This window comes from Triturus cristatus, chromosome 9 (genome assembly GCF_964204655.1).
Source record: "Triturus cristatus chromosome 9, aTriCri1.1, whole genome shotgun sequence".
Taxonomy (NCBI): domain Eukaryota; kingdom Metazoa; phylum Chordata; class Amphibia; order Caudata; family Salamandridae; genus Triturus; species Triturus cristatus.
The window spans coordinates 324,559,934-324,581,517 of NC_140592.1; the positions used below are offsets into that span (position 1 = coordinate 324,559,934).

Genomic DNA, 21,584 nt, shown 5'->3' on the forward strand with positions numbered 1-21,584 from the left:
GTAATTTGTGTCCAACCTGACTACTCCCTTTTCTCTACCTAGAGTTTGACTATAAGTCTCGCCCCCCACCCGGACTCATGCTGTGACGTTTAATCGAACATCACGTAAGCGCCAATCACCAAACTCATTGCTCCGTTTTGGTGTTTGCGGATCAGTGTGATAATCCTTTTTCTCCATTTCTATAGCCAAGCGTTTTCACTTTGCCTCCTACAGTCAGCCAAAGTTTGTCGCTGATTCTTAGTCTGAGGGCCAACCTACATAGAGCGCACGCCACGTGAAAAATGTTCACCGCTGCAATAATCACTGATAAATAGGGTGTAGCTCTCTTTGCTCAGTAGCTTCTTTGTTAGTTTTACCAGCACCACCACAAATTGTGCCACGATAATTCACTATACCGGCATGGGTTGATACGAGCATTTATTCCCACCTGTCCAGGTATAAACGCAATTCACTTTGTTGTGCACATAATGTGTGTTCATACACAAAAGCTTTTTCCTTGCCTTGTTTTCTGTTATTATACATGTATGTTGTGAATCACTGTTTGTTTTGTTTTGTCTCCTCATCCCTTTTTTTGCTTCAACAGAATTGAAAGCTTTCAGCAATCCTGAAGGCCCCATTTTGGTAACCGTAAGTGCTAGCGGTTCTAGACACCACTGGTTAGGGTGCGCCTTAGCGAGCGTATACCGCCGTGGTTGTCCACAATTAGGTCCTGAAGAATGCTTCATGTAATACCGTTAGAAGCAGAAACATGTTGACCATTTTTGCACCTTAATTAGGACGTAGCTGGTCCAATTATCACCAGAGTTCACACGTCCACCTCACTCCTTTTAACAGTGTCCAGTTTACCACCATTAAAGCTACCTCTTGGTTAAAATTGTGGCACTTTTTAAACCAGCACCTTCACAGATTGCACTGTCTCCACACAACAAAACCAGCTCCGCTGTAAATCAGGCGTCGTAGCACACCGGGGAGACATTCGGTCTCTCCGGTGGGAACCCAATGATGAAGCATGTCACCAACTAGGTTGGTGAGTGAGGGTTCTTTTAAAACACAGTGATTCACTTTGCTTTACACTTTTTTCACTAATTCAGACTTGTTCTCCTAGTGTCCCTGCAATGTCCCAGTTCCTACCGGGGTTTAAGCGGCATCCACGATGAGCCAGGTCTCGCCACCCCTCTCCGTCAAAGCTGGAATCACTTGCCTTGGGCTGATGAAGATGCTTTCTCCTGGTCTCCCCCTGGACCCCCGCTCTCAGTTCGAAATCTGCCTATGCGGCCATTAGTTTGCTAGCCGGGCAGCCCAGGGGGTTGCAGGGCTTCTGGGCTTGGCCGGGTTTGCAGTAAGAGGGAAGAGCTTTAGCCAGGAACATTCGTGTAGGCCTATCGATCTGCGAGGCCTAGCCTAAAGTTCGGGCTTTCCGGAATAGACGTGCTTTGGGGCCCCAACGGTGCTGCTGGGCCGGGTGTCCGGCTGCTTCTACAGTATCGGAAGACAGGAGCCACCCGTACCTTTCTTTGCCTGTTGCCTTGTGTGTTGGCGATTTCAGGGCCCCCCCCGTAGCAGATGCGTGTAGATGTGCCTTTAGTGGGAGGGATCACCACTCACTCCATGTTGTCTGGATTGCGGTCAGGTCTCTCAGTGGGCGTCATGGCGTATGTATTCTTCCCTTGGCAGCACCGAGGATTCCAGTGCTTGTCCCTCGATTCAAGGGCCAGGCGCGTCTCACCCCACGAGGGCCTCTTCTCACTCCTGTCGTGGCGGTATCTCAGGTGGTGCAGAGCTCAGCGCTTGCTCCCCGATCCAAGAGCTGATCGTGCCTATCACCGTTGGGATCCCCTCTCCCCGCAGCCTCCCGGCTCCTCCACACGACAAAGCCTCAATATGACTAGGCTTCAAAAGGGGGGGGGGGGGGCGATGACTCTGGTCCTACCTGGGCGGGTGCCCATACTTATAATATCAGGTTGAGGAATCTACACTCACCTCCCCCATGATATCTGGATCCTCGCTTAGGCTCTCTACGGGTTTAAGGGTCCTGGGCGCCTCATTCTGCAGGGCACTCAAATCCCGATACTCGTCCCCTGGGTCGGTCACGCCTCTGATAGCTAGGCCTCTTCCTTTCTTCGCCCCGACGCTGTCTCCAAGAGCCCTCTCAGTGCCCTTCGGGCACCACTATGTCTCCGACGCTTCCCTTCTCTCTCTGGGAGGTCGGAGCCAGACTCACTCGCCCTCGCTGCCTGGACGCAGCTCCGCCTCTTCCCTTGCTTCAAGCCTGTCTCCTCTCGGTTCCGCCGCGCCGTTCAAGCGGGTGCCACTTTCAGGGCTTCCCGATGTCCTGCATGGTCAATGAGGATTCCAGTCGCTCGCCGAGGTTGTGTGGGGTAAAATATCAGACTTTGGCACCCCTCCTAGCCTGCTTCTCAAGGCTATTTCAGCTGGGCCCAGATGGTGGGACGGAGCAGCAAGCAGGCACGTCCTATTCATCCACCATTTTGGCCACGCCCCTGTATTTTTTTTTTTTTTTTTTTTTAAATTTTCTTTATTGATTTTATATCATCAAAAAGCCAGGACACAAACATTATATAGCATATAGACTAATTAGTAATATCATCAAATAAATCACAACATAAGAAATACAAAAACGTAAAATTCCATTCATAGCCAATTGAGAACTGGAGACCATAATTTTAACCCAAGTGCCCTTCTACTCTTACCCTTTGTTTTATAAACAGCAGTTTCCAGATGATAAACAAACAATAATTTGGCTTGCCAATAACTAAAAACAGGTGGTTCAACATCTAGCCAATGTGTAGTAATACAACAACGAAAAATAGACATGCATATAAATAAGAATCTATCCTCCAAATCAGTTCTTGAGCAAACACTGCTAGTTTGTACACCTAAGATAACCAGTTCTGCTGAAATTTGCGTTTGGACACCTAAATAAGTTGACAAAAAATCCTCTATATCACGAATGAAATGACTTAGCTTTGGACACAAAAAAAACATATGTATCGTATCTGCTGCATTTAAATCACAGCGGTTACATTTGTTCACTTTGCCTGGTGCCCATCTCGCCAATTTAGCAGGCGTATAGTATAAATCATATATAGACATAAAATGTTGGCTCATTAATGATCCATTATATAATGTTTTAACAGAAATATCTATAACTCTATGCATGTCTAAACTTGGCACGTTAAGTTTCTTTGTCCATTTGTCTTCTAACATCAAAATATCATCTGGATAATGCTCCATCAGCAATTGGTAAATATGGCCGATTCTTGGTCGTTTCCGAAGTGCTTCAATGATTTTAACCTTCTGAAGCACATTTTGGCTTTCAAAACAATTTCTATCTAGAAAACTCCGAATTTGTAAAAACTTAAAAAATTCAGATCGTAAAAGACCATATTTTTGTTGTAAAAACGAAAAAGACCCTATATATTGGCCCTCCATCAAATCACCCACTTGGGTTATCCCAGCCCGATGCCATCTATACATAATAGGGTCTTTAAAAATGTCAGGTAACAAAGGGCAATTACTTAGAGGTGTATAATAGTTTAAATTAGTAGTAAATCCAATTTTCTTTTTAATTTTCTTCCAGATCTCAAAGACGGTTAAAACAATTTTAAATTTCGTTTTCTTGTAATAACTTGGCTCAATGATGCGAACTAAACATTGACGAGCTTCCTGTCCCAGTAGCATCTCATAGATTGAAGGTCTTATAGCCTCATCCAGATAAGCTTCTTTAAACAATAAGACACCCATATTCTGTAAAAAAATAGACCAATAGTATAACTGGAAATTAGGAATTGCCCAGCCCCCTCTGTCTCTAGATAAAGTACATTTTTTTAGAGCTCTTCTAGATCTATGATAGCTCCAGAGAAACCTGGAGCACGTTCTTTCAATCCGATTGAATATGGACATAGGGAATAGCAGTGGAATAGTTCTAAATAAATACAAAAACTTAGGAAAAATAAGCATTTTCAAGACGTTGCTACGACCATATAATGATAAATGTAAATTATCCAATTTCTCCAAAATTTTATTAGTAGAAACTATTACAGTATCAGTATTTATTTGGACAATTTTATCAATATCCGCGGTTATTTTGATCCCAAGATACATAGATTCCACCTCAAAATGCATGTCTTGTGGACGTCCGAACTCTGAATGAAGCAATTGGGTCTTAGCAACGTTAAGCTTATATCCAGAGTGCTTGCCGAAATTCTCCGAAGCTTGTATTAGCTTGGGAAGGGCGGACTTAATATCTGAAGTAACAATAGCTATATCGTCTGCGTATGCAAAAACTTTATAAGCTATGTCATGTATGCAGACTGGTTTTATTCCAGCATTATTATCCAAGCTACTTAAGAAGGGCTCGATATACAGCGCAAATAGCAGAGGCGATGTAGGACAGCCTTGCCTTGTCCCCCTAGTGATTATTATATTGCCAGAATAATGGCCTGCTATCCGAAGCGTTGCTTTTGGGTTTTTATATAAAGCCTGAATAGCCTCGATAAATTCCATCGGAAAGCCCTTCCAAACTAGCGTTGACCACAAAAAATTCCAGCATACCCGATCAAACGCTTTTTCAGCATCCAATAAAGCGACTGCAAGAGAAGAGCTCGTAGCCTGTGCCCAATCTAATAAGGAGATAATCCTCTTAATATGATCTGTCGTATCCCGACCTGAGATAAACCCATGTTGTCTCTTAGATACCAAAGAAGACATAAAACTATTTAATCTGTTTGCAATAACTTTGGAATAAATTTTGCTATCCACATTAAGTAGGGATATAGGTCTATAAGATCCCATGTCCGTATCTAGCTTGCCTTTCTTCAAGAAAATTACTATAGTGGCCATTGACCAAGAAGCCGGGGGATTGCCTAGAAAAGCTTGTTGGCATACTAACAATAAGTCATTTTTTAGCATGTTCCTGAACGTACGATAAAACTCCAAGGGGATTTGATCTGGACCCATAGCTTTACCCAAAGCTAAAGCTAATATCGCTCTTTCAACTTCCTCCCATGTTATTGGAGCCTTTAAGCTTATTCCCTGTGCCTCGGTAAGTCCTGTGGTAGGGACTCCCAACAGATAATCCTTCCCATGATCTAAAATCTCTGATGCCGGAGGTTTGTAAAGAGATTGGTAAAAGCTTTGAAAAGCCCCCAGAACCCCTTCTCTCGTTTCTTGCAAAACCCCATTTACATCTCTAATTTTAGATATATCATTATATACAGCTTTTTGCCTTATTCTTTTAGCCAAAATTTTTCCAGTTTTTTCGCCAAATTCATATGCCAACTCCTTGTGTTGCTTATATTTTAAGGCTATTTTATCTGCCAGATTAGAATACACCCTCGCCCTATTCACAGCAAGTTCTTTCTGGGCCCCTTCCAGATCCCTACCCAGCCTAATTGTCTCAGCCAATTTCTGTTCGGATAGCATAACCGACCTAAAATCTTCTTTATATTTGCTTAACAATAGTTTACGTCGTGATAGAGAGAAGCTAAGGGTTTCCCCTCGGACTACTGCTTTAAAAGCATCCCATATAGTTTGTATAGAAGCTGTACCTTTATTGAGCAAGAAAAACTCCTGTATCACTTTGATCATAAATTGACGATATTCCTTATCCCCAATCAAGCTCCGTTCAAAAGACCATGAATGCTGTCTATTCTCTGTTTGTGGATCAAGTGACAATCCCAGAACTAGTGGGTTATGATCAGATATAAGTTTAGGTAAGATCTCTAACTCAATTTTACCTTGATATTCTAAAGAAACAAAAAAATAATCTAGTCTAACAAATTTTCTGTGTGGAGCAGAGTAAAAAGTATATCCCAAATCATTCATATGAATTGCATTCCAGGTATCAAACAGGCCGTGATCTATAATGACCTCTCTTAGTGCTGTAAACAAACCGGGCTTCCTACCCTTATATAATGAGGATGTCCTGATATTAAAATTGGCATCGAGGTGAATATTCAAGTCCCCACATAACACCAGGGGCTGTGGCCATTGAGCAAGCTCAAGATTGAGAAAATGCATAAGTTCCGTATCGTCCAGATTAGGGCCATAAAGATTACAGACTGTAAATCTACATTGCCCAATCTGGCATAAGCTAATCACCCAACGCCCCCATTTATCCTCTGCTGATTTAACACAAATATTGAGTGAACAAATTTTTATCTTCTTAGCCATGAGACCAATTTGAAAAGCCAAAAAAGGACCAACCTCTTCACATAATACTTGGCGATAGTGATTAAGATGATATACTGTTTATTCCTTTTTTTCCTTACTATCCTTAACATGAGAATTAAGGTTTCCTAGCTCAAAGAATTCGTGTGACCAGGCAATTGATGATTTTTCACCCCCTGTGCCCACTACACTCAACACCCCCCCCCAACTCAAAAAATCCACACTTCCCCTCCGCCCCCCACATACCACCCCTCCCACCCATCCCACCCAAACCACCCAAACCACCACATGAAGCATAGGGATGAGCAACCCTAATAAGATGGTCTACCGCTTTCCCTCTCCCAGCTACAAGGGGAAACTTAATAGGAATCAAATCCCTCACACATATTAGATCGTATGTTTACAAGGAATGTAAAAATTCACTGGCCATAACCTCTGAGAAAAAAAACCTAGTTTGGCCTTTATGTATGACTTTAAGCTTAGCAGGGTTTTGCAGAAAAACGACAGCACCTTTCTCCTGAAACCCAGATATCAACTGTCGTAAATGCCAGCGTCTTGTCACAGTTTCTCTGCAAAAATCCGGTCTGACAAAAAAATAACAGTCTTTTGCCAGTCTTTTCTTATCCGGTCTAGCCAAGCCAAAGACAGCCTCTCTAGCCAAAAAATTATTAAACCGGACCAGGATAGCACGGGGTTTCTCTGCCTCTCCCGGCCTCACTTTCCTCACATTAAACGGAACCCTATGTGCCCTCTGGATCTCTATAGGCCAGTCCCATGAGGTGAGTTCCGGAAAGGCTTCAGAAAATAAGTCACAAACAAATTTTCGGACATCAGCTCCTTCTTCTTTTTTCTCTGGAATGCCCAAAATACGGAGATTCTTTCTCCTGGCCTGATTTTCTAATTCTGCCAGTTTTGATACTACATCATCCTTATGACCAGATATAGTACTGATTTCAGTTTTCTGTGCCGCTACTATGTCTTCTAGGGCCGATATTCTTGACTCTGTTTCAGTCACTCTTAACGCTGTGTCCGAACAAATCTTAATTACACGTCGCACAGAGTTTTGCACTTTCCTGCAAGTTGCTTGCATACGAACATTCTCTGCTTTAATCTCGGCCCTATGATCCAGCATGGTGTTATAAATTGTTGACAGTGTTATCCCATGATCAGGTATTTGCTCAGATGATTGTATGGCACTTTCTTCCAAAATTGGGCCAGTTTTTGTAGATCCTATAGACATACTGCCATTTGCAGGGCTTTCCTTCCCCTTTTTAGTTTTTTTAACCGTAGTAATCGGAGAAATCTTGCTTAAATCAGCTTCTTTATCCGTGCTATATTCTGCCTCATCCTCAGACCATTCCTTGCTGCTTTCGTCTGATGATAAATCAGATAAGGAGTAAAAATTCTCAGTTAATTCTTGCGAGCCAGTATTAGCCTGTGATAATTCCTCCTTGTTCTGCTCTGCTGCAGGTGTTTCAGCTATTCTAGTGACAGAGCCGTCAGTTGAGCCTTTAGAAGGAGGGATATCAGATCCTACAACTCCCAGAACCCCCCTGCCAAGTTCTGATAATGTCTGGTTTTCGGCTGTGGATTGTTCGACCACTAACGCTGTTTTCTCCAGGATAGATAAAGATGAAACAGCCGATTCAACCAACAATGAGGTATTATCGGACACAATGTTGCCAGAATCAAAAGAAGACAAATGTGTCTCACCTGCCTGTTCGTTCGATTCGGTCTGCAACAAAGTATCCCCTTTGGCCATCTGTTTACCGAACAGCTCCGGCAGTGTCAATCCTCCGTGCTTTCCTGCTCGGGCTTTCTCCTTTCCTGCACCTCGTTCTCCTTTCCTCTGAGGTGGATTGCTGGGGCGCTGGGTGCCCGCCACACCATCCGTAAGCTCTCCTGACAGAGAGTTCTCCATGGCTCCTACCTGAGCCTTCGCACTCCGAGTTGATTTTGGCGGCATCCTGAACCGGGTGCTACTGTCACGTTCACCAGCAGAGGTCCAGCGAAGACGCCACACACGAACCGTAGGGAGACAAACGTATAGTTCTCTCCAGCATCGACCGGTAGGCGCCCCCCAACCTTTGCAGATTTTGGCGGCAAAGGAGGGTTTAAAAACGCCGAGAAACGTTCAAATGCTGATTTTTTAGATAGAAGGTTTATTTAAATGTGGAATCCCATACGGAAATCCCTCCAGTCCTTTTTTCGGTAGTTGAACGCCGTTCGGAGGTTTCCGAGGTTTTCTCCAAGAGTGAGGAGAGGGAGCTGGGCTGTGCACAGCCTACACCACGGCGGCCATCTTGCTTCTGTATTTTATTTTTAATGTAATAATTTATAATTTTATTTTTTATATTGATGGTCAGTTAGTTTTTTATGGTAGTGACGTGCGAAGGGTTTTAATTGAAAATATTTTAAATTTAAGTATAATTTTAATTTTATTTGTAATAATTTTATTAAATGTGTTTTATAGTTATTGAATGTTTATTATTTTAAAGATATTTTATAATGTCAACCCTTGAAGTGCAACTTTATCTGAAATTTTTGTTTTGATTAGTTTTACTAAATATATTTGTTTTAGTTTTAAAAGTTACTTTAGTATAATGTTTGTATTCATAATTTTGCTGTCATATCTTTAAATCAATACATTTTTATTATTCATGTTTAAATATTTGTAAATGTTATTTTAATTATAATTGTGAAGACTTTAAAGAATAGAATATATTTTTTTCTAAGGTATAACCTTTTAATATATTTTTCTATTATATATTTTCTTAAATTACCTGCATTTTTGTTGATGATTTTTCGGTATACAACCGGTCAGAGCAGTCGCCCTTTTGTTTTTGTTTATCTTTTTGTGATTCTTAAAGAAAAGTTTTCCAGGAAATGTCCATTATAAGAGAAACAATGGGTTGACGAAGCATTGCTTTTCTGAACAATTTCTACAATATATTCAAAAGACGTTGTTAGAGCGTTCAGCTCATTACAGCACTGATTCGGAGCAGTCTGAACCAACGCAAGTGCTTGAGTTTTAATATGTCTCTATGAAATGCCTCTGTACTCACGTTAGGTGAGATATTGGTGTGCTTTGGTGACTTGGAGGCATGTACAATAGCAATGTGTTCTTTGCTGTCTTGTGGAGCTCAAATCTAACGTTGTCCACCACCATTTGGAGTTTGAATAGAGGTGTATTTGCCCTACATCATTTCTTACTTCGCCCTATGCCCAAATAATTAATGAATATAGCTTCTGTAGCCTAGATTTAATCATAATCATGTAGCTGGCCAAGGTTTGTAACAAGTATACATGGAATTCAATCTTCTAGGTTTGAAAGGACATTGCATTCTGAATGCCACTATAGGTGGTCCAAACACTCTTGGGCTGAGAAGATGGGCACAGTCTTTGAAAGCACATAACATTTAGAAAACTATCTGAGGAGGCATTAAGTATTGATGAATGTCTAGGAAAGATGCACTCAATCTTGATATCGAGCACTTAGCACGAGTTTTGCGAAACATCTTTTTCTACAATGCAAGTGATTTGAGATGTAGCTTAAACAAATTGAGATCAGCCGACTACACGACTAGAGCAAATTCTGTTGTATATAGGCAGAAAACTGTCAATTACCATATTCTGGAATAAGGCCAAAACTGTGGTACAAAATAAATAAATAAATGGAATAAGTGGGGCTTAAGTAGGAGTGTTTTGATGCTTCCAGTAAGAGGTTTGGTACATCCGGTCTCATTTCTACACTATGAACAATAGGATTTACACAATTGTAAGAACCTTCTAGGCAACACTGCCTTTATGTAATAGCCTTATTCGAAAGAAGCAAAAAAGTTTAAAGATTACACGAAACAGTAATGATTTTATTATGAATAAACATTAGAATGTAAAAAAACATGTCAGTCATCACACAATTCCGCCACATAGGTAGCCAATGTGAAATGCATGCAGTGCTGCTCACCATATGGGAAAATTTGTCGTATAGTCAGGGGTCCCTCCATTCTGTCCCCCCATACCTGGAAATATAAAGGAAGGAAGAAAGGTTAGCACAAATCCACTGGTGCTGACTGGAAGATGTTGCTGAAATGGAATGGCTGCCATGGCTAAGGATAGTTGCAAACTCATGCCAAACTCAGATCACATTTTAAAGGGAAGTTTCTCCAGCCATTCAGAACACACACATCTAACTATGAACCTTTCAGCTCAACCTTTTTTCTTAAATCAATTTTTCATTAACAATTAATCCCCTAGCTTAAGAACGAACAAAACTAATTAGGTAAGAGACTGTTCATCCTAAAATCACCTCCATAAAGCAAACTTACCTGCACTACACAATTACCAATTCAACCAATATTTCCGCAATTTGGTTTTCAAACACGTGTAATGGACCATTTAGAAGTTGTCAATTCCTGGTCACTTGTGATGATATTCTAGAGCTAATATACCAGAAAAACAATGATGTATTATATTTCCTGACAATTTCATTCCATTTCATCAAACAGTATTAACCAGACAAATGATGGGAGTTCAACGTTCATAATGAAAGCAAACATCATCTTGGAAGTAAACTGCGTGCTGTACAACTCCCAGACCAGATGCATGCTTGGATAATTTTTGCCAAATTTAGAATATGTTTTGTTAACTAGAAATAACAAATTCAGTATTCGAGGGTTTGAACACTGTCCCTGCCTAGTTCTCCATATTACAACGAGAAATCAAACTAAGACAACTTTAAGATTTTCGTCTTGAAGACAGTTGTGTGGCATCACACATTTTCATGTGTCTTTTTGTAGAGTACATTTCTTTTCATTATGAAATAAAACAAACCTCATTTATTTTGTAGAGTGCACAAAGAGCTCACATTATTTTCAATTGTGAATTAAACTGTCTATGCTTCTTTTCATTACTGAATAAACATGGCACAAACATTTTATTACGTACTGAATATTGTAAGTTAGAAAACAATACAGTTCCACAATGCTGCATTAGGATTGCTTCTAGTATTCCATATCTACAAGGGCAATTGTGCTAACCAGGCCACAGAATATTGCAGCACTGGGAGACGTGCAGCTGGCTAAGAACTTCAGAATCCCTCACTTCCCTGAACTTGGTAGAATATAGAATAAAACAGCTTTTTTTTTTTTTAAGTAAAGAATGGGTTCTTTCTCCTAGCATCATTTAGTCTGATATTTTTAAAGTGCTAACAGTATTAGAAAAGTGTTTAAACTGTGTAATCTATCAAATTGTATAATTTTTTTTAACATTGTTGGCTCTTTCAGATACGTTCAGTACTGTACAATAAAGCATAGCCAGAACCACATCATGGAATGAACTCCAATCTGTAGTGTAACAAAGTGTACTACAGCAGGTACAGTATATGGAAGAAATAGAAAAGAAAACAACAGTGGGCCTCAATACCATTGGCTTACTACAAGCAGTATTATTTTCAATGAGTGCTGGAGCGCGATTTTTCTATGATCTAAATATCCCTATTTGATAAAGCCTGTTAATTATTTCAAAGTAGTTGTATAACTTTGAACATAGTAATTTATAATGGGATATTTACAAACACTTGCTTAGAGATACATTTTAAATGTAATAATACACATTGGCATACGTTTTAAATTAAATAAAAATGACTGAAACCAACGCACTTTAATGCAAGCTGGTGCATAAAAAAAAAAAACTAAAAAAAATGAATAAGGAAACTGTAGACATAAAGATAATGGAATTCCTACATGTGGTTTATTTTTTTGGTCCATATGTATATTTTGCCACAAAATGTACATGTTATACATCGGGGTCATTCTTAATGCTGTTTCCTACACCTCTAAACTATCCACTCTAAAATAAATGTGAAAAGGTCCTTTCCTTTTTTGTGTAACAAAATGATCCAATATTCAAAATCTAACAGTTAAGAGGCAAGGTGCAATGCGATTAGAATGAAAAAATTTAGAAATGTGAATTTGGGAATAGGTGGGGTACACTCAAACAATTGTTATCCTACTAAAAGACATAAATCACTAAATGTACAAACTTCCCATCACATTTTTTAATAGCCAGTTCAAACCTGCATCAGAAATAAACGGTAGAATTATATGTCATACTTGGCTAAATTAAGGCAGTCTGCAAATAGCAAGTGCAGTGTATTCCATAGTTTAAGGTTTATTAATATTGAGTGCAAGTGTGCCTCCCCTCTGCCATGAAATTAGAATGTTAGCATTCTAGTTCTTCATTGGAACTGTGTGGTGAAGCTACAATGGTAAAGTATATACTTCGCTCAACATACGAGATGCTTTGTTTGAGATAGATAAGAAAGATTTTTTAAGAATATACAGAACGTGTAACTTCATTTCAGCTTTCTGGACCAAAATCTATAACTTCCATTTAAAAAAAAAAAACGCAAGTGAAAATAGTTTTTTCTCTCCAAGATGGAGGCAAATCGACATTTTTGACTAAAGCTACAAAGCAAATGTAAAAAGCAGGAAAGCAAATATAAAAAGCAGGGAAGCAAAGGACAGTGATGCTTGGTTAGAGTAGCTCATCACCATTTCATTTACCACCACAGATTAGTGTGGTGAATCATTGTACATCATAAGCATTGCCCTCAACCATGCAAACAGGTGCTGCCTTTCCACCAGCAAACAATTTCTCTGAGTTCAGTACCTTAACGAGTTGCTGCCCATTTACTCTTGGCAGATTGAAGAGCCCTCAGACACTTTCTCATATCAAATGATTTTGGGAGGATCAGTAATGCACTGTGTTTGTTCATGATTTAAGAAAAACAGCTTGTTAAACCTATGAACCAAAGTGTAGCCAGTGTCTTTTCATTTCCTGGTTTGAGAGCATGACTAGGAGTATGTGAAATCAACTGGACCCCTTTAATAGCCATTAAAAGCAAGCTTTAAGCTGTGTGGATACTTTTGGTTAGGGTTTAAAAATATATCTAATTAGACCTTCACCAATGCCAGGTCAAGCAGAGGCTCTCACATCAGTGAATGTGCCAGCAGGAAACAGAAGGAGGAGTGTGCTGGCCGGGGTAAATTAGCCAAAAATTGCTCTCTGCTTGGGAGTGTAGTGGAGTCCGGGAGAGGTCTTGTGAGGCTTTGTCGCCATTGCTTTTATGTGGTAGCTATCGCACTCTTGAACTAAATCTGGCTACATCTCACTCACAATTAGTAATTGTTGGCTATTTCTTGCAAAGTTTCTAGCCACTGTAGAGTCAGCGCAATCAAGTATCCAAGTACCTAAATGAAGTCCCAGTGCTCTAAAATGAGTTCTGCTGCCGTGCAGCAGATACCAACTGCTCAAATTAAGCACTATACAAAGGTCGCTGCCGGCAGCAACTCCTTGTCTGCACATAAACCAGGAGAAATGGAGGCTAAGGGGAAATGGCTACTTTACTCTCTTCCAACACTGCAGGTCAGTCAAGGGCTGCAGTCTTGGTCAGACGAGGCAACTGCCACAGGCCTTTGGTCTTGGCAATCCCTGAAACACCAAGCTCCTCAAAGCAGCACACTCAACAGCGGAGCTCAAGCTCTGGGCTAATTAAGACAAGTTATCTACATTGCAGGCAGTCTATTCTCTTCTTTGGGAAGCCTAAGCAGCAAAGTCTTATCCCAAATCAATAAGCATGTTCCCTGTTACTTCTAGGGTGACCGACAAAATTTCCTGCCTCTGGTCTCAGCCTGTTTCTGGACATGTTTAAAGAGCTCTTCCAAGTTTAAAAGTTAAATCTTAATACTTCAAAGGCAAATTAACTCTAGCTAGCAGAGCACTCAGATGTAAAGATAGTCCCAAGCTTTTTGCAGGAATCAATCACTCAAATGTAGATTTCCTTCAAATGAAATACAGCTCCACAGGAGACAGCTGTCACAGTGAACGGTCACTGATTTGTTTTTGACTGACTTCAGACCAACTTTTTCCGTCAAATAGGGAGCTGTACCTGGTCTTTGCTTCTTCAGCAGAGTAAGACAGAGGTGATGGTGGAGAGGAGTAGGCAGGTAATCCATCTATTTATTCAGGTGTGCAGCTTTGGCAAGAGTGCCTTATTCATGGGTTGCATTGTGCTGGTATTTATATATCACTTTTCATACCCTTTGTGAGGCCTAAATTGTACATTTCAAGACACAAGCTTTTCTGCTGGACTTGCTTTGGTTCAAGAAAGGATGAACACAGGGGTCCAGAGCTTGTGCCCAATTTGCTGCTGGTCCCTGGCCTAGATGAATCATTTAACAGATTCACTCAAATAGCTGGTCTTCCCCAAAAATGTTCACCTACACCAGCGCTTATTTTGAGCCAATGGTTGCAGGTGGGGCCCCCCGGCACTCATTTTTGGGGACTGGCACTTTTTTCTTCTCATCAGACTTTGACCCATAGAAACAGAGCGAAAAACATAGAAGGGGGAATGGAATAAGAGAAAGAGGTAAAACTGTGACAAGGAGAGAAGGCAGGAGCCCACAAGAGTACAATAAAAGGGCAGGTAGTATCTGGTGGCGGATTAAAGAGGCATGTGGTGGAATCTAGACTACACAGCATTGGTGTTGGGCCCACCATCAAATCAATAGCACCAACTGCAAACTTCTGATTAGAACTTTGGGCCCCAGCCTTATTCTTTTGCAAATTAAGCCCGGAGTCCTACACCCGTTGTTTCAGTAATCAAATGCACCAGTTGCAGCTGTTGTAAAACCAAGCCAATGTATAGCATGTTTATTGACAAAGCCTACAGTTATTTCCGTCTCCAGATTTTTGCATGTTCATACTGTGTGTATTCTACAAGTTCTATCAATCAAAATGGTCGGATGTAGAGCTTGCTGTGCACCAGCATGCCATCCTCCTGCCACATTAGACTTTCAGCCTTTTCAATTTAAGTTTACTGGTTGTTCTAGTGAATGAAAAACTACTACACCGAGCACTTTGTTTTTAGACTTGGCTGGAATTGCAATTCTGCACTTCCATTTAAACACTCCAGTGTGTTAAGAGTACGGGGCGCATCGGAATGTTCTATCCACCCACCGTTGTTGACTGATCAAGAACTATCTGTGCCCATCAGCCTATAAAAAGCAAGCCACAAGCTGATGCACACAGTCAGCAACACGCCATTGTGTTAAGCTAACCGCTATCGTGCTAACTGGATGGGGAACCAGGGCCATGAACTCGGCATGTCCAGGTAACGGCTGTCAATTCCAACTGTGACATGAAACACGTCTGTGATAACGAGAGTGTTAAGGTATTGGGTCATTGCTTGTAATATTTCACCCAACCAAAATGTAATTAATTCCATCAAATGTATTGTTTCTCAACACTGTATAATGTGGGGTCCAATTTAAAAACAAATTACAATGTTTCATTACTTTTCTTCTATGGGTAGAAGAGGTAGCTCACGAAGTGATACAGTTTCTGTCTTATTGCAGTTGCGGAAATGCTCTCCTCCTAGTAAAATCCTAAATTTAAAACTGTTCTGAGGAAGGACCCATGTATTACTTTCTCAAAAGCCAAGAATTGATCCATATGGCTTGTTAAACCCAGAATCACATATGGGTTAGCAACCAGGTGGGGAGGCGAGGAATTAAATATTTCACTCACACTTAGCTTTCAATTCAAACCTAATATTCATTAAGTATACCTCACACCCTTTAGGCCTACTTTTATCTACTTTCATACAGAAGGGTGATATTCCTGAGCCTGAGATAACTGACCAGCTAATCTCTTCAATTATGTCTTCTATACAGTGAACCTTGGCCTCAACAGTAAAGTTGCTCAAGATAAATGAATATAAACTTACATCAATGTTATATTTGTAAGGAAATACTAATAGCACAAAACAAGTTAAAGTGTAACAGAACTAAAAAGGGGGCTACGGTGTCAGCAGATAATCTAAGCTGTTCAAAGTCTTGTACAGCAATCAATTAAGGACTTAAGACGGCACTACAGTGCTCTCATTAGGAAAGGTGAATTTATGGATTGCGTTTCATCACCTCAGGCGATTCTGTGCAAATCAATTACTCTGCCCATGAATAACACATAAAGCTGCCCTGTCACATGACATTTTAAGTCAAATAAGCAAGAGGAGCAGGTTTTGCTAGCTTACTTTTCAAAGTCTTTGGGTGTTTAAAAAAAACAAACAATCAAGGCCATTTTGGGAAATGAATTTCCCCGATTGAATTACATTCTTTTGTCATTTATGGAACTGAATGTTGAAAAGGTATACTATCCAAACATAGCTTGACTAAAAGATGACCACTGGCAGTAAACAGTTTAAATGTGGTCCATCATGAACGTGACTTCGTCATGGAAAGAGAGGAGAGCAGAAGCATATGGATTTTAGGCCCGTCTCCCACTGACAACAGCTTTACTGCAAGCCCCCTGGTCTCTGGCACCCATGTAGTTATTTTAATTGCTGTAGTAGGGAGGGCAAAACGGACAACAGAGGATCTATATACAAGATACAACCAATTGTTTTAAACAGTTGGCACAACTATCAGTCAAAGAACCTAATTCTTGGTGGTTATGTACCATTGATGTCACAGCAATTTATACCTTGATACCACATGAAGAGGGAATAGAGGCTGTAGAATGGGATTTACTACAGCAAGATGATATTAGCACCAATAAGATTTTCATTTTGGAATTACTCCACATCGGTTTGTATCATAAGTATTTTTCTTGAAACTGTACTTTTTATTCACAGACGAATGGCACTTCTATGAGCTTTTCAGGAGCCCGAAGCTATGCCATTATTTTTATGGCTACTTTTGAGGATCAAAACGTCTACTCCTCTAAAATATGGCATGAGAATTAAGTAATCCATCGCAGGTATATTGACGATATCTTCTTGATTTGGAAGGGTCCTATAGTTATGCTGGAGCAGAACATCAAAGAACTTAACCAGAAGAATCCCAGGATACAATTTACGTACACAATCAGCAACCATAGCATCACATATTTGGATGTTTAACTAGATTTATCATCATTGGGTCTGTCAACAAGAGTACACAGGACATCTACGGAGCCGAACAATTCTTTACTTTTTAGTAGTTTTCATCCTCCATCATTAAAACAACATTTACATTTTTCACAATTCCTATGTATTAAGAGAATTACTACAGATCAAGAGGTCTGTATCCAATCCAAAAATCATGATATTAACCGGGTGGTGGAATAGTGCTTGGCAACACATGCATCAATAGGGACAGAGAGTGCGCGGTGAAAAGTACTGAGTGATCCAAAGAATACAGTGCCATCCCTGTGCTGGAAAAGTTGCTAAGAAGTGCAGCTTTAAGCGCGATGGTGTGAAGAAACATAAATAATCAATACAAAATAAAATTCGTGGTTTGGTAAAATCAATATTGAACTGCTTGAAGGATGCCAATGGATACCAGGTAAATCCAAATTCATCGATAGGTGGTACACCATCTTAAGTAAATGCTCATTAGACCTGATCCTCCTCATAGTTGAGGAGTTATGGAAGCTACTGGATGAACTAGACAGTGAAGTCAATCAGTTAAAGAGAGCACTAACCAGCAAAATGGAAAGCGAAGAGTTGACAAAAACACTCCCTGACATCAACATTCAATTGGAGCACTACACAAGAGAAATCAATAAACAAAAAAAATAAGGAAATTGAAGAGGGACACCAAAGAATACAAGTTAGGAAAGGTCTACAATTGGGCAGTAATCTATGCCAAACAACGACAAAACAAACCCCCCCACCAGACCTTCTGAAATCAAAACACCCTCATTGGACAGCGAACGAGGACAACGCAGTCAGAGAATTGAGGAACGAACCTTCCCCTCCTCCAAGTCTCCTTCAAACTCATCTACACAAGAAAACCACACAGCCAAACATCAGAGGGTTTCATTTTTTTTTTTAGAAATGGGCCCAATTGCGAAAGACGAAACAGGAGGGGACACGGTCCCAACAGAAAAAGAAACAACTTCGAAGAGAGTAACCAGGAGTCAGAAGGACTAACTAAAATATGCTTAGTCATCAACGTATCCAAACGCCCACAAAATATTCAAATTGGTAAGTTGCAAAATGGGACCTCTTCTGTCCCTACGTATCCTTCTAAAGATTTGGAACAGGAGGTTAATTTCTTCAAACTTATGAGAACCCTCAGACTTCGAAATTTCTTTGAAAACATTGTACGGGACCGACCTCCCAAGAATGAAGGCACCTTGATGGGATTGAAACCCGAGAGTTCTTTTATGCCACCCACAAGATATTGGATTAATTTGTGGTTATCATCAAAAAAGAAAATCACTAACATATTCAAGACCAAGAGAACTAAACTCTTAAATATGACCAACAAAGAAAGGGGAATTATCAATCAAATTGCCACAAACCCTGAAATCATGTGCTGTAAAGCTGACAAGGGGGCTGCGTTAGTGATCACGGACACCTCACTCTATACTCAGAAAATCGCTAACCATGTTCTTGACCCCTCCATTAATATGAAACTTGAGCTCAACAACAGTGGTGTATTTAGTAAGTTTTAGAAGAGCATCCCCGACTCAGCCACAAACAGGGGAACCATCACAGAGGAGGACGAATGGCACTGTATGCAAGACCACCCAAAAGTCCAAGCATCCACATGCTACCTGAAATTCATAAGGACCTAAGATCGCCTTCTTTTAGACCTATAATTTCGACCAGAGGATCCAAAGACGAACCTTTAGGGAAATACCTTAACCGTCATTTGCAACCATCAGTCCAAAAAATGAAAACTTATATAAAAGACAACGGATTTCTTGAACAAAATCATGGACCTTAGACTTAAGGGAAATAGCAATCTGATACTCTACCATTGACATAAGATCACTATATACCTTGATCCCCCATGACCTTGGTATTGAAGCGGTGGAATATTTTCTTATGGAAACAAACCTTGATGAAGAACTTAAAGTTTTTTTACTGGTGCTCCTATATTTCACACTATACCACAGTTACTTTTCCTGGAACAATGAATATTGTCTGCAATGTACTGGCACTACGCAAATCTCTTCATGGATAAATTTGAATTAAACAACATTATTACCAGAGAAGCATGGCAGAACAATCTCATGATATATCTGAGGTACAATGACGACATTTTCATTTTATGGAAAGGGTCGAAAACTGAATTTACAAGGTTCATTGAAGAACTGAATAAGATAAAACAACAGAATTGGCATTACCTACAACATGAGTGAAGACAGCATTACATTTCTGGATGTACTGGTTACTAGGAAAAATAACTCACTGGAGACTAACATATACAGGAAGAGTACAGACTAACAATTTGTTACATTTTAACAGCTTCATTCAGAATTCACTCAAGGCTCATCAACCATATTCACAATTACTGAGAGTGAAAAGGATAATATCTAAGCAGGACAATTTAAAGTAAAGGTTTAAACTCTGTGGTTACCCAGATGCTATCCTCAACAAAGTCATCAAGAGAGCCAGCATCAAAACCCAATCACAACTATTGATACTCAAATACATTCAGAATGAAACCAAGAGTATGCCATATGTTTCAACATTTTCAACCAGAAGTGCAAAACACAAAAGAGTTATCTTGAAATACTGTCCCAAACAGAGAATGACTTCAGGGGAATTTTCTCAGAGCCTCTGTTTTTTTCAAAGGAACAGGGGAAAAATCTCAAAGAGCTACTAGAAGCCAAAGATAATTCCAAAGACAAGTTTGAATACAAAGGAACGACCCCTTGCTTAAACTGCAATTACATCATATGAGGAAACTTTGTTAATCACTCATTGAAAGGTACAAAAATCAAGCTACACACTTCCGCCAGATGCGAATCAAAGAATGTTGTATACTTACTGAAGTGCCCGCGTGGCCTCGTGTACATTGGGAAAACAGAGCGCAAAATCAAAATCCGAGTCAATGAACACAAAAGTAGCATCGCAATAAAAACACCAAATCTACTGTGGCTTCATAATTTATGACACATGGTCACAACATCTGACAACTGCAGTTTATGGTACTATAAGTGGTACCATCTTGAGATGAAGTGCACAACAGGAAATACTCCAAAGAGAAACATATTGGATTTAGAGACTAGAAACATTAATCCCGAATGGTCTAAATAATTGTAATGAATTCTGCTGTTTCTTGTAAACACCGCACACACGACACAGCCCTCAATTGGACAGATATACTCCATAAACCCATCGTTTAATGATGTTTCATACACCGCACACATAATAGCAAATCATACTGAGAGGTTACTGACACACCGTGCAACTAGCTTAACATGAATCACTAAGAAAAACACTTCAGCATTCACATTCATTCTCACACTAACATGCCTTACATTCAGACACTTGATTACATCTGTATATGTTTTTATGTCAGGTGACCTCTCCATTACTCATGAGGATATATCATTCTGACACTTCATCATATTCACTGCTACAGGAACTTAGTCCATCAATAGTGACATGAATACAATGGATCTGCAAGTACTTGCATGCCGGATGATACCTTATTGACCTACCTCCCTTGTAATGCATTTACAAGTACTTGAATGTTGAACAACACTGGATTGATCCTTTCCATTGTTTGCACCACCATCCTGTTACTTGATTCTTTCAAATTTTGGATGACACCATTCCATCACATTTTATTAATTTACACGATTCAAAGTACCACCATGTTGCTAAATTACCCTTTCTAAAGTATTTTGAAAAACCTGAATGTTGGGCGACACTCCATTGATTCCTGTCATTCGATTCTTAGGAATGTCACATACGTGCTACAATCACAATATAAGATGACACCATTCTATCAAGGCGGCAACCATTTTGCTAATTTATTGTTAGTCCTTCATTAGTGTCATTGACTTATAAATCACATATTCACTGTACAAGGCACCCAGGCTCACTTGTTTAACATGACGAACGACCAGAACGCTTGACAAGGTTTCACACTCTGCGCATACAACGTACATGGTAAGAGGCATGTCATTTTGGGAGTCTTGTTAGATATTGTTAGCAACATTTTGTCTGGCACTTTGGAAAGTTTAATCGGAAACTCATTTATATCACTTGCAGCACGATCACGTATCCGGACGCGAATGAGTATTCAATACTTTAGATACACCTGGTATCCACAGGCGTCCTTTAGGCACTTCAATATCATGTGCACCCAACCACAAATTTTATTTTGTATTTATTATTTCTGTTTCTTTACTCTGTCGCGCTTACAGCTGCACTTCTTAACAACTTTGAAGGCATAGGAACAGCACTGTATTCTTAGGATCACTCATTTATTTCAGTACTTTTCACCGCATACTATCTGTCCCTATTGATGCACGTGTTCCCAAGCAATATTCTACCATCCGGTTAATATCATGACACGATGCAGGTTATGTTCACTACACCG

General features: G+C 40.0%; 1 protein-coding gene across 1 annotated transcript in view; it reads right to left on the bottom strand.

The window, feature by feature from the left end:
* Positions 1 to 21,584, bottom strand: part of TCTA (T cell leukemia translocation altered) — a 69,254-nt gene that overhangs the window by 40,535 nt on the left and 7,135 nt on the right. Inside the window, exon 2 of the mRNA XM_085625051.1 lies at positions 10,160 to 10,214. Within this exon, the coding sequence (XP_085481177.1) occupies positions 10,160 to 10,214 (55 nt within the window). The remainder of the gene's footprint in view (positions 1 to 10,159; positions 10,215 to 21,584) is intronic.